Source organism: Sinocyclocheilus anshuiensis, unplaced genomic scaffold (genome assembly GCF_001515605.1).
Source record: "Sinocyclocheilus anshuiensis isolate Anshui unplaced genomic scaffold, SAMN03320099.WGS_v1.1 scaffold335, whole genome shotgun sequence".
Taxonomy (NCBI): Eukaryota; Metazoa; Chordata; class Actinopteri; order Cypriniformes; family Cyprinidae; genus Sinocyclocheilus; species Sinocyclocheilus anshuiensis.
In genome coordinates this window covers 815,666-830,312 of record NW_015548239.1, presented here as the reverse complement: position 1 = coordinate 830,312, position 14,647 = coordinate 815,666, and the positions used below count along the sequence as shown (strand labels likewise).

The window sequence follows — 14,647 nt, the reverse complement described above, 5'->3', positions numbered from 1 at the left end:
AACGAAGGTCTTACGGGTTTGGAACAACATGAGGGTGAGTAATTAATGACAGAATTTTCTTTTTTGGGTGAACCATCCCTTTAATGATGTGAAATGCAGAGAAACATTGCATTGTCATCTGTTCTTACACTCCATCTAAGAGCATACTATTCAGATCTACATTTGAATGGCCATGATTCTAAAAATTCTGGTATCAATCTCTTAGTCTATGCCAGTGTTTTTTGGCCCACTTATATGCCCAAATATAATTTTATAACAATTTTACACATTGTTATAATAAGAAATACAATTCTAAAATATGTCCAACTATTTAAAAAAATCTAATCAAATTGAATTGAAATCAGAATCGAATTGAGAGCTTGTTACTGGAATATATCATGGATTACAGTGACATTTGTTGTTCAAGTTTCTCATAAACACTATACTGAATAATACCACATGGTTGCACTGTGTGGTTTTTGTCTTGTCTCTCATTAGACATCAGTATTTTTGTCATGCAGACTCTTGATGGTTTTCTCTAGGGATTCCTATGGGGTTTGATCTTTATTTATTCTCCACTCTATCTCTGTTGTGGTCTCTCTAAATACAATTACAGTGCACAAGCTTGAGTCTCAGATATTTCATCTGTCTGTATTTGAGTGCACAGGGCCTGCTTCATGAACAGTCAATCTTGTTTGGTGGCGATATGCCTTATTGCAAATTGCCCAGGTGAATTTAAAAAGGTAATTTATGTCTGATGAGGCATTGCACGCTTCTCTGGCCATAGTATATCAGGTCAGCTGAAACACTTCATTTAGATTAACCTGAGACCAAAGGGTCCCGGCTTTCACTGGTAAAAGTCTCACGTCAGCCAATGGTTTGAATGTGACAGAAAACCAATCTGACCACATGTCACAGTCTGAACAGATGGATTCACCACAGAAATGTTCTCTGCTTTCATCTTTGCTTCCCCTTCAAATGAGTAAATGATAAGATGCAATCTAAATCTGTCTGACACTAATGGCAAATAATAGCTATGTCAGCTTTTAAGCCTGTCCATTACTGTCAAGATGCTGCAGGAGATACATGTGAATTGTGGGAAATCTATTCTAATGCCATTGTTTGAAAACATTTGCAAATGAATCCTCTTGTATATATTGAGAACAAGATCAAACAAAAAGTGTGGTATGCATGCATGATCATTCAAAAGTTTGGGGTTAGTAAAAAGTTTTAAAAAGAAATTTATATTTTTATTAAGCAAGGGTACATTAAATTGAGTGAAAGTGACACTTAAGACATATAGAATCTTATACGATGTTACAAAAGATTTGTATTTCGAATAAATGTTCTTTTGAACTTTTTGCGCACCAGTTTTCAACACTGATAATAATAACAGTGTTTCTTGAGCACCAAATCAGCATATTAGAATGATTTTAGAAGGATCATGTAAGACTGAAGACTAAGAGTAATGGCTGCTGAACATTCATCTTGGCCATCAGAGAAATAAATTACATTTTAAAATATATTAAAATAGAATACACTTGTTTTAAATGCTAGTAATATTTCAAAATATTACCATATTGATCCAATATGCAGCCTTGGTAAGCATAAAAGACTTCAAAAACATTAAAAATCCTAACAACCCCAAACTTTTGAATGGTAGTGTTTGCGTGGACAGAACAAGCATGTTCATCCTTTCATCGCTGCTTAATTTAGTTCCAAATCAGGTTTCCAAAATATAAAATAATTAAAATAAATAAACAAGTGAATAAAATGAACCCCTGAATTTCTCTGTTGTCTTCAGGAGGAGCCGTTCGTAATGGTGGCAGAAAACATTCTAGGTCAGCCCAAAAGATATAAGGGATTTTCCATAGATGTTCTAGATGCCCTGGCCAAAATTCTGGGCTTTAAGTATGAAATGTATCAAGTGGCTGATGGGAAATACGGATCTCCTCAGGCCAATGGGTCTTGGAATGGACTGATTGGAGAACTAATGGGGAAGGTGAGATTCACATTCATAAAGACTATTCCATATGTTTCTTTTATGTGAAACTGTGTATTAATATTAGTCAATTAATTGTTAACTGCTTTAGGCACATATGGTTGGCGTTGCACTTTGTTTATTCAAATTTACTGTCTTGTAACTTGTATAAGTGTACTGTCACTTATATTATCTCAGACTGCATGTACATTTATTACTATTTAGAGGGCAGATGTGGCTATTTCAGCCATCACCATCACTCCTGATCGAGAGAATGTGGTGGACTTCAGTAAACGTTACCTGGATTATTCTGTGGGAATCCTGATGACTAAAACAGAAGAGAGACTCAACATCTTCTCCTTGCTGGCACCGTTTGACCTGGCGGTGTGGGCCTGCATTGCTGCTGCCATTCCTGTGGTGGGTGTCATGGTCTTTCTGCTCCGACGCATCCAGTCTGTCTGCTCCCAGAATCCTCCAGGGCCCCACCAGCCTGCTTCTGTCACGACGTCCTTCCAAAGTGCCATCTGGATCGTCTACGGAGCCTTTGTACAGCAAGGTGAGTTAGGTCACGTCACGTGAACATGAGGGATGAGGTATTGCTGAATGATCACCTCACTTGGATGATGCAATCAGTTGCTGACATTCTCGTCTGCAGGAGCACAGAAGGTACAGCTTTTTAATACTTTTATTTTAAGAAAATATCTTTTCAGCAGAATATATAATTCTTCAAATGTTTCTCAAGTACAACTTACAGCACTAGAGACAATCCCTAGAGTCCTACATTTTGACTGTTTGACAAAATAAATTATTCCATAGGAATTCTGCAACTCACTATTAACAGCTGCATGTGTCTAAAGGTGCCTATGAAGAGAGGAGCAAGTGTGTTTTGTTGAGGTTTTAAATAAATGCCTGCACTTTTCCGTTCTGCGTACTCTGGGAATCTTGTCTATACCAGACTGACTCTAAGTGTCTCTGTGCGCTTTCAGATGTAGCAAGTTAGACCAAGATGCTAGCAATTTACAGCAGCTGCTGAATGACATTTACAGGATTTTTTTCTACAGCTGTTTGCCAATTTGTAATTATAAGCCTTGGACCCATAAATTGATAATGAAACACACGGCGAGTAATTATGAAAATAGGTTTTGCATTTGGGTCACCTTTTTAAATAAACATTTACTTGTCACTTATGAAGGACAATCATATGATAGCAGGTGTGCTATACTGTTCAAATTGTGTCAGGCCTCCTAGTAGCAACCCTCATTAAAAAATAACACATCATGAATAAACAGCTCTGCTTAACAAGTGTTAAGAGCCTCAAAGGGGTAGTTCACCCAAAATTAAAGGGATAGTTCACCAACGAATTCTCATTTTTGTATGACCTTTCCCTTTACGAGCAAGCAAAATTTTGCTTATTGTCCATCATCAGTCCTCTCAAGTGGCCAGTTGGACAAGAGACACACTTCTGTGCAATTTTTTGAAAGAAAGAAATACTTTTATTCAGCAAGGATGCATTAAATCAATCAAAAGTGACCGTAAAGACATTTATAATGTTACAAAAGATTTATATTTTAAATAAATGCTGTCCTTCTGAACTTCCTATTCATCAGATGATACTAAAAACATATATTAAGCAAAATATTAAGCAAAACAAACATTATTAGCATTAATAAGACATTTTATTTTCTTGCAAATCAGCATATTAGAATGATTTTTGAAAGATCATGTGACACTGAAGACTGGAGTAATAGCTGCAGAAAATTCAACTTTGTCGTCACAGGAATAAATTACATTTTAAATTATTTTAAAATAGAAAAAAAAAATTTATATATATAATAATTCAAAATATTACTGTTTTTACTATATTTTGATCAAATAAATGCAGCCTTGGTGAACGTAAGAGACTTCTTTCAAAAACATTTAAAAAATCTTACCGACCCCAAACTTCTGATCGATAGTAGCTATTTCATTTCCAGTCATATATAAATTTGTCATATTTTACTTTGCCCTAAAATACATGCTACTATGTTGTAAATGCAACTAATCCTTAATTAAAAAAACTTATATTGTAACTATATTGTGAAATCCACTAACTAAACTTGCACGTTGGTGAGGAGGTGCATGTTTAGAACAAAAATGATTCAAAGATTCAAATTTTATGTCTGGGCATATTAAAAAAATGCACAAGCACTTTTTTTTCTTGGGAGGTTAAATTTGAAACTAGCTCACTCTCAACCCTATAATGAGCGTGGTTGCCCACTTAACCTTTGACCTTTCCAATTACAGACTCTTTGGATATCCTTTTAGGCCTAAAGGGATATTTCAGTTCTCAGATAATTTGGCTCAGTCCCAAAAGAAAACTTATAGCCCCTAACGAGCTCCACTGAGCATGATAGCGCCAGATCTTTTCCCTGACTGTTTTATTCTCACCGTCTCTGTGTCAGTGATGACATTTCCAAGGCTGTGTGCGCTGGAGAGGAATATTGTGTTGACATTTCAGCACAGGCTTATAAGGTGTTGAGCTTTTCTGAGAAAATGGGTGATGGGAGAATGAATCTTATTACATGGCTGCAGTGCTGTGTCACTGCCAAAAAGCAGCGGGAAGAAAAATAATGGAAGGCTGAAATGAGATAAAATCACAGATGTAGACAAGGGGTCAAGGTTTAGTTGGTTAGCATGAACCAGTTAGACCCTGCTGTCTAAAAACCCTGCATTTTTCTCCATTCTTTGTGTTTTGTTTTTTTTGTATCAATGTATCTTTGAATTGGTGTAAACAATGACGAGCAATCCGTAGAATGTTTTCTCTTCTTCCTTGTGTTTGCAGGTGGTGAATCCTTCATGAGTTCAATGGCTCTCAGGATTGCAATGGGAAGCTGGTGGCTGTTTACCCTCATTGTCTGTTCGTCCTACACAGCCAACCTGGCAGCCTACCTCACCGTATCCCGCATGGACAACGCTGTTCGGTAAGCTAACTAGTCCAGCTCTGTATCACAGCGCAAGAACTCCACACATCTGCAGATGCTTGTCCATATGCAGGCTTGTAAACCCTGACTCATCACGCTGTTGTCAACATGGTGTGTCATAGAGCTTTATTAAAGCTGTCACATCACTAAACGTAGCTCTGGGTTAGGATATCACGTCACTGGATTGCCATCATTAGCATCAGATTAGGGCCTGCACAACTGCTCATTTTTACTAGTTGACTAGTCATTCAGAAAAGAATACAATAAGTCTGTCGGTCAGTGTTTACCTTATGTAAATGGATCACAATGCACTGTACCGTTTCAGCAAAGTTCAACGCTGGGTTAACAGGGTATGTGGGGTGAGAAAGTGTCTACTAGTTTATGTGGGATAGAGAACATGAAAATGTGTGTATCTTCATTATTACATGGCTGCAGTCATGTGTCACTGCCAAAAAGCAGCAGTAAGGAACATAATAGAGGATGAAATTAGATAAATTCACAGAGGGGTTCAGTGATATAGACAAGGGGTGTTGAACATGTTTGATATCCTCCGACTAGATGGATTCAGAGTCAGGAATTAAAAAAATATATATTTTTTGTCTTTGCCCATCACTGCACTATTTTCTGGAAAATGTCAATTAAAATCTGCAATCTGGCTAAAGTCGTATAGCGTATTCAAGCTTTAAATGTCATTTTTTTAGGTGGTTATTCATTAGAATTTTGGCTTGTGAATATGCTTAATGAACTTAGACCATCTCAGGTGTCCGCAGTGGCAGTGTGCTTTGCTTAAAATGTGCTTTTTGAGCACAAATCTCTGTAGTGTTATTTTTTATTTTTACCATTGCATAATAGCAGTTCTGTTGTCACTATATAAAATTGACTATTTAGTCATTTGAAGGGGAAATGAATAGTTGATACTGACCCAATGTGACAGAACTAGTCAACGCAAACCCCATTCGACTCTGAATTTTCGAGGAAGTCTAAAATTGAAAGTAGAAACATTGTGAGTCAGTTAAATATTTCATATTTCTTCAAATTAAATCTGAAATCCCAGCATGCCGGCTGTCTCTTAGAGACACATTGGCCCTTCACTTCCCAGTAGGGAGCTCACAGTTCCTGACATTCTCCATAAATTCCGCGAAAGGTCGCCTCATATTAAAATCCTTTCTTTTTTTCCCTTTGTGTAGACGCCAGAACCTTTTCTTCTCCTTTTATGTGTTTTAGGTGTTTTGTCAATGCAGGCTACTCCCACGTCAGAGAAATCTCATACGCGTGTTGTTATAAACACACAGGTCTTTTTTATATTTATACTTGATGTGCATATAGTTTCCTTCTGCCTCTGTAAATGTTATCTGCCTGATCATTGAATTCTGCCCTCTCAGCTTGGCTGAAAACCCAAGACTGGAGAAGCTTATTGCATTCTGTCCCTCTGAATTCTGACTTTATATTCCTGGCGGACCTGTTAGCTTACCAGTGAAATGCCTCACACCGTTTGCCCAAAGGTTCAGCTTTGGAACATTAATAGAGAGTTTGGTGCCGTCACATTTCTTATTCAGCTCTTGTGAGTGTGTGTGTGTGTGTGTGTGCGCGTGTGTGTGTGTGTGTGTGTGTGTGTGTTGAGCCTCTGGGGGATTATTTCTTCCGTCTCTCAGTGGCAGCATCCACAGCTGCTATGGTTGTGCTAATCACCTTGTTTATAACTGTTATTAAAATCAGGCAGCCCTGCTGGTGCATGATACGGTATCGTTAGCACGCTGGGAGCCCACTGGGAGTCTTAGATCTCTCACCAGCCTTAGATGTAAAATGGGATTCAGGCTTGACAAACGTTGTGTTCAGTCCTGAGGTTCCCAAATGGGCTGTGATTGGCCGATGGAAAGGCTGCTGATTGGCCAGTTAGTTGACTTGCCATCCAAAGAGCTGTGCTGATTTGTATGCTATATATGCTATATAAAAATCAGTGGATGTGTAATTGTGTGTATAAAATGGTCTACTGTTTTGCATTGTGTTTGTAAACTATTGTGGGAGCATTTAGTGACCCTTTTAATTTGCATGATTTATGAAGCGGTTACTTTTTCTTTTTCTTTTTTTTTTCCGCTTCAGAACAGATCATTAAGCCAACTTTTAAGCCAATTATGGTTTAATACAGCACCATGTTTCTTTGCTAAGTTGGATGTAGGGCATCTAGAACATTCTCATACAAAACAAAAACAAGATAATGGATCACATCCAAATCCATTTCCCCATTATGGTTAATAATACCTTTTATAGAGCACCTCTATTGATTTGTACTGAAAGAAACTCAGAGGCATGGAGTTTGTACTTACCCGCTAGATACCCTGGGAAATTGCATTACATGTTTAGGACTGTCAGTCAATGTAACATTTTACATAATATTCTGATTAATCGATCAAATTGATTGCAAATTGAAGCATACAGATCAATATCTGCTTATAAAAAAATCTAATTAAGATTATTTAAACATATTTGAGATTTATTTTTACAATGTTTGTTTAGTAATTTATAGATTTTTTATGTGATTTATTTTATATTGCAGTTATATATGTGTAGCTCTAACTTTTTTTCCTCATTAGGACAATAAAAGTATATTCAGTTGATCTAAAAAAATAAAAACTATTTATTAATTCAATTTTTTTCATTGTTGGTTTATGTAAATGCTTCAGGTGGACATCTTTGGCAATTTTGTCGTTTCTCCATGTTTTTTTCAGCATCTCACACAGTGAGCACATTTTAACTTCAGTATGTCAAGTTAAAAACACTTCAGTGATTGAAAACACATCCAATGACCCCTGCATTCATTCTGTTCCATTCATTTGCATACCGTCTAGTTATTTTTGAATGCAAGAACACATTCCGTGTTAACAGCTCATTACTCATTCTTTGCTGCCTGCTCTCAATAAGTGTGGTTTGGTGAAGTGTGTTGTCTAAAGTAGCACGTGGATCACAGGTCATAATTAAATTCATGTTTTTTTTAACACATTATTTATTTTTAGAAGTAATTGTAAGTTGCTAGGTGCGGTGGTCATTAACTACAACTTTATAAATTACTTTTTTTTTTTTTTTATTATAGCACAATGGAGACTGTGACCTCATACATGCTATCTCTATAATTTTCACTGTAGGCAGACTATAAACTTCATTCTGTTTGCACAAGAACCAGTGGAAACAGGAACTAATTATAGAGTTATAGTGTTGCTCAATCCATGTTTTGTCGACTGAACTCCAAAATGTATATTAATAGCATTCTGTATCTCATCTCAGTATAATGATGGTGCATCTGTCCGCATGGGTCAAATTAGAGACCAAATTAGGCTCAATAAGATAGCTGGCATGACGCAAGCACATTTTTTATTGTTTTTTAAAATGTTAAAACCTGAAGAAAAAAAATAGAATTGCTAATGACACTGATTTACACTGCCGTTCATTTTAAATGTTTTTGAAAGAAGTCTCTAATGATCACCAAGGCTGATCAAAAATAGCAATGAAATAGTAATATTGTAAAATATATTTACAATTTGAAATAACTCCTTTATATTTTATTATATTTCAAAATGTAATTTATTCTTGTGATAGAAAAGCTGAATTTTCAGCATTCATTACTCCAGTCTTAAGTGTCATATGATCGTTCAGAAATCATTCTAATACACTGATTTGGTGCACAAGATACAGTTTTATTATGATCAGTGTTGAAAACATTGTGTTGCTTTGCTTATTTGTTTATTTATCTACTTATTTATGATTTATTATATTTTTTTCAAGATTTTTTGATAAATAGAAAGTTCAAAAGAACAGTATCTATTAGAATAGAATAGAAATGGCATTTTTTGCTTTCACTTTTGATTAATTTAATGTGTTCTTTCTGAATACATATTAAGTTCTTTCAAACAAAATCTTTGAAATGTTGAATGTTAAATCTTGAATGAAAACAATAAACTGCTTTGCCACAGCTTTCAAAAGAAATTTTCAATTTCAGAACTGCAACATTTTTTCAGGAAAGTTAAAACTGTACAAAAGCTGCTCAGCAGGGTTTGGAGTATAAACGGCTATATCATAAATACAATGAGATGATATTGTAGCGAAAAAATATATATTGTGTGTTTGATTGGTCCAGACGCTACAATATCATATATTTTTTTCTCCTCCAGCTGTGGTAGTGGCACTATAATTAAACTGTTCTGATTTTATCTTCTCAAGATTAACAATCTGACTCATTGAATCTGCAAATAATTGTGTGGTCCTGTTAAAAAGCCTTGTCAAGGGTGATGGAAGATGCTTATCTCAACATGAAATCACTCCCCACTAAAACCAGAACGAGAAGTCACACAGTGTCATTACGCAAGAGAGAAGAGCAGCCGGCTGCCCTAAAAACATCAAACATGGGCTGCATGGCATCAGAAGTTGCAGATGGAAGGTAGCAGCTGTGAGCGGCAAAATCATTTAGAACTGTATTTTGTCAGGGGGTATTTTCCTCCAAATAATTCAAATAATTAATGAATACATAGTGTTTATGCATTCATTCATTATTTGTGGCAGTTTTAGTGTTGTTGTGTCTAGTCTGCCTTTTCATTAGGGACTGATTGTTGCATGAGCTCTTTCATTGTTATAATCTGCAGTAGAGAGTATTGTTCGCCCGTTGGTCTGGCTTCTACCTTTCTTGTACTTTTGCACTTTTTTTCACCATGCAAAAGAAAAACCAATGATTTTGTATTTTTTTCTAGACCCTTTTGAAGTCTACATTCAGTGTGGGGACAGCAATTTCGGTGATTGTTATAATCAGGCCACAGCCATCTAAACTGAAAACACATTTTAAAACCATTTCCACCCTACCAATTGCTACATTTTCACTACAGTTTAAATTTATTAAAGCTTTTCACAATATGTTAATTAACAGCAGCTTTCCAGCCCACACATTTTTAATCACTTTAATAGAAAACATGCATACATACTACATGCAAATACTGTATATAGGCAGATGAGCAAATGTAAACCAGCCAAATATTTTCATGCTGTTGGATTGGTACCAGGGCCGGCCCGTGGCATAGGCGACATAGGCAGTCGCGGCCTCGTTGTGACCATCGTGCGCTCCTACACCCATATATTAAGCAAACACTGACAATTAAAATTTTAGTACTGATCGATCATCGAACTGATTAAAATAATGTTAGAATAAAATAAAATTGACATCAACGAAAAATCATAAGATTTGACAACATGTCATGTTGGACTAATTTAAACACTTTCTGCGTCATGACGTAATTATAATACATCATCATAACGCATTAATTATGCATGGAGCAAGCATAGTTTTGCCATTTATGTGCTCTGAAAGGATAATTTCTAAAAAAATAAATAAATAAAAAAAAGAGTGAAATAAGAAAATGATCAGGGGCAAAAGGCAGGAAGCGATGCAAAAAAAAGAGGAGCAGAAAAAAGAGCAATATAGAGGTAAGAATCACAAGTTAATCACTGTGTATTTGCCCTTGATGTTTATGAAGTATTTTGAAATAGCCTTTTTAGAACATCTTAACTGGCAACACTGACACTGTGGAACGTTTTTGCTCGAGTTAACTGCTTATTTAATTTTACTTTATTTTCTTTAAAATAAATGTAAGCTTCTGTAATGTTGTTTTAATTTCAGTTACATTACTGCTTGATTTTAATTCACCAAAAGTGCACTAAATGTCTTTTGAAAGAGACCATGACTAGGACTATAATCTAGCATTCATGAATTAAAATAATTTAAGTTTAAGTATGCCAATTTCCACTGTATGCACAAAATGGAAATGAAATGGGTATGCTAGCTTGCTGGCTAACACCTACAAATAAATTACAATATGTAGCCTTTATTTTGTTGCCTTTGTTGTCTGTTAGACTCTTTTAGGCATTCCATATTTCTCATATTTCTCTTTGTTGTAATAAGTACTTGTCACTGTAGGCATAGTTGTGGGTTGCATTTCTCTGTTTGGGAGTATAGCTTATGTCTAGTCTCTTCGATATTTGAACAGATTCGATTGGAAAATACCTACAAATATAATAGGTTTTTTTTGCACCTTTTTGTTGATTTAATTTCTAATTTAATTTTTGTGTTAAACTTCAGGTGACTGTAAGTCACATTTGTTTATTTATTATCACAATTTATTTACTACTTATTTATGTTTATACTTATCAGTATGTTTTTTTATTAAAATAAAGGTAAGCTTCTGTAATGTTGTTTTAATTCCAGTTACATTACTGCTTGCTTTTAATTCACCAAAAAGTGCACTTTTGAAAGAGAACATGGCTAGGACTATAATATAGCGTTCGTGAATTAAAATAGTTTAAGTTTAAGTGTGTCATTCTCCACTGTATGCACAAAATGGAAATGAAATGGGTATGCTAATTAGATTTACTGATCTGTAGCTCTGAAAATAGTTTTTCTTTTGCACTTTTTTGTTGATTTGCACTTTCATCTCTAATTTAATTTTTGTGTTATTCTTCAGGTGACTATAAGTCACATTTGTTTATTTATTATCACAATTTATTTACTACTTATTTATGTTTATACTTATCAGTATGTTTTTTTAATGGAGGGGGGTCTAAAATCTCGCCTAGGGCACCAACAGCGCCTGGGCTGGCCCTGATTGGTACTTACAGAGCCAGTTCAAGCAGTAATGGTAGTGTAAGATAAGGGACTTTCATTAACCCCCAAATTACTCTATTGAAATGCAGCGTATCAGTAGCTCGACCTCACACCTCTGTGATTCATGAGCGCATTTGAGAGGAATAGTGTCATCAAGAGGTGAAGGACACATCGCCAGGGTTTTAATCAATTTAATTGTTGTATATATATATATATATATTTCAGATTCTAAACTTTTTTTAAATGAACTGTCTCCATAGCAAGTAATGGTATTCTATAGCCTGAGGACATGTAACACTAACACCAGTGCTAAACATGGACATTTGCTAATTGTTTAGATTTTAATCCAATATATTTGCACTATATCCATTGTTTTTCAAATATTTCATTCCATTAATTGTGATTTACTTCGCCTCATTTAATTTAGTCTCTGAACTAGTATGAGGTGTGAATGTTCTGTTCTTTAAAATTTTACAGTCATGCTAATAAAGCTTTGCTCACTCTAATTCTAAGAGAGCAATTCAAAAATAGAGTGAAATAATATTATCTATGTGTGTACACTGTTACATGTTATTCATTTGGCTGAAAAGCACTATATGATATGCCTAAATGGTTGGTTCCAGTGAGAGTATGATTTTAATTGTCTGATGCTTTTTTCACACTGTTTAGGTAGGTTGAGAAATGTACCATTCACAGCTTTTTTGTTGTTGTTGTTGTTTGAGGCATATCTAGACCTCCAGATTGTTTAAAAACTAAAATAATAAATCAAATTATCCAGCACATGCCAGTGAACACAGTGTTCAGCAATTTAGCAAACACATTCTGAATATCAATAAGACATCAATCATTCTTAGCATACAGTATGTTAATTAGCTAAATTTCCATTCTTCCACACTCTGTTGTCATGTCTGTTTTTAATTTTAGTATAATGTGCACTTTAAATAATATATGTCCCTTGTATATCTTTTATTACTTTTCTTCTGAATCCAGAACATTTCAAGACCTTTCCAAGCAGACAGAGCTGAGCTACGGAACGGTGAGAGACTCTGCTGTGTTCGAGTATTTCAGGGTGAAGGGCACGAACCCCTTGGAGCAAGACAGCACTTTCGCCGAGCTGTGGAGAACTATCAATAAAAATCAGGGACAGGACAACTCTGTGACCTCTCCTGCTGAAGGCATCCGCAAGGTATCAGACACAGTCCTGTTACTTACAGATGAGGTGGGGAGTGGGGATCAAGAGTCCACATATGTAGCGTAATCAAAGTGATTTCAAACTTTATGATGCTAAGGACCTTTAAATATCATTGCGTCTGTTTATTTTTTATATATACAGACCAAATATAAATACATTTATGTTGCAAAAAATGTATATTTCAAATACATTGTTCTTTGATCATTTGATCAAAGATTTGATCATTTGAAGACTAGAGTAGTGGCTGCTGAAAATTCAGCTTTGCCATCACAGGAATAAATTGCATTTTAAAATATATTAAAGTAGAAAACAGGTATTTTCAATTGTAATAATATTTCACAGTGTTACTGTTTTTACCATATTTTGATCAAATAAATACAGCCTAGGTGAGCATAAGAGACTTTAAAAACATTTTAAAAATCTTACTGATCCCAGACATTTGAACTGGAATCTATAATGTCTGTGATAAAAGTCTGATATAGAAAATAAAAATAAAAACATTTACAGGCAAATTTGGTTTTCCTACTGTCAAAAAATAGGTACATCAGTAGATTGATACATAGTCAGGTTCTTAACATTTATAGTTAATGTGTTACTGCTTTCAGGCACATTCAGAAAACAAAACATCTATAATACGAGTTAGCATGTTAACAGTGATAGATCAAACAGTAAATCTAGTCCTTTGAATAATTAATTTGAGAAAACCAGTAGGTTTTTCAAATTGGGCAACTAAACTGACCCAGTAAAAACTGCATAGATAGCACCTGAAACGAAGAAGAGGAGCTATTATGAAACTGAAAAAGCTCAAACCTTTCAAATCAGCACCATTCCTGTTAATGAGGGTTGAGAGCTGTCCGTGGTTCTGAATGTCTTCTGTGTCGTGATTCGTGAGAGCTGTCCGTGGTGCTGGTAAAAGCTTTTCTGTGAACTACCGTGTGCATGATGCTGGCTGGCTATCGGAGGCTCTTTGTAATCCAAAGCATGTCTCACAGAACACAAAAAGAGCCCACCAGTAAATTGCAGTCTGTTTAGGGTTACAACAGAACAATTCTGGCATCTTGCATCATTAAAGAGAGAAAAGGAAATGTAGCATGCAAGTCTGACAGAGAACATGAGAAAACTGCTTTAGACTATCAAGATAAATAATCATGGCGCAGGCAATTTAATATACATCCATATTGTGCAGTCATAAAAAATTATTCATATGCTGCTGAATGCATTCATGTATCTTTTGCTTGTTTGGTAAAACTTTCAAAGTCACTTTGTATACAAACTGTTGCTGATGCCAAGAGAATCTTTAAGACACTTGATATCCACATCAAACCCTTTTATAAAACTTCAAAAATTGCAGCTATTAAATTTCACAGCTCGTCTTATTCTTATTAGTCACATATCCACTGGAATGCGTTTTGCAAGAGACATCACCAAACCATGAATCTTTTATGAGAGTTTTTCAGCCCAGTTACATAACTGGCTATTAAGCTAACAATTCAGCTGGCTCAGAATTGATTTCTTAAGCAGAATAATGAAAAGAGATAAGACACAGAGAAATTGAGGCCTGTACGGCTGCACCCACGCACTTTGGATGGTGTTGAATAATGCTATTGTTAGGCCATCCATGCTGAAGAGTTAAACTTCCAGTAATTGGCCAAAAGATTCACATGTATATGAGTGTTTCTTCAACTATGGCCACTTTTGTCCCTGTGGACTAGAAAATAAATTATCTTACAGCAAACATTTCACACCCTCACTAGTTTAATGTGTTTGCTAACAATGTCCAGTAGTGTATGGACATTTTTCACTCGAGAATTTTGTCATTTTTATGTTGTGGAAATGGCGCCATAACCAATGGACATTTCCAGGTTTAAATTGTAATATATGTGTGTGTGTGTGTGTGT

The 14,647-nt window shown here is 35.3% G+C and overlaps 1 protein-coding gene across 3 annotated transcripts in view; it reads left to right on the top strand.

Moving 5' to 3' along the window:
• Positions 1–14,647, top strand: part of LOC107654854 (glutamate receptor ionotropic, delta-1-like) — a 281,413-nt gene that overhangs the window by 254,238 nt on the left and 12,528 nt on the right. For all 3 annotated transcript variants that reach the window (XM_016442136.1, XM_016442137.1, XM_016442138.1), the window contains 4 exons: positions 1,784–1,981; positions 2,186–2,516; positions 4,782–4,920; positions 12,548–12,743. In XM_016442136.1, the coding sequence (XP_016297622.1) occupies positions 1,784–1,981; positions 2,186–2,516; positions 4,782–4,920; positions 12,548–12,743 (864 nt within the window). The remainder of the gene's footprint in view (positions 1–1,783; positions 1,982–2,185; positions 2,517–4,781; positions 4,921–12,547; positions 12,744–14,647) is intronic.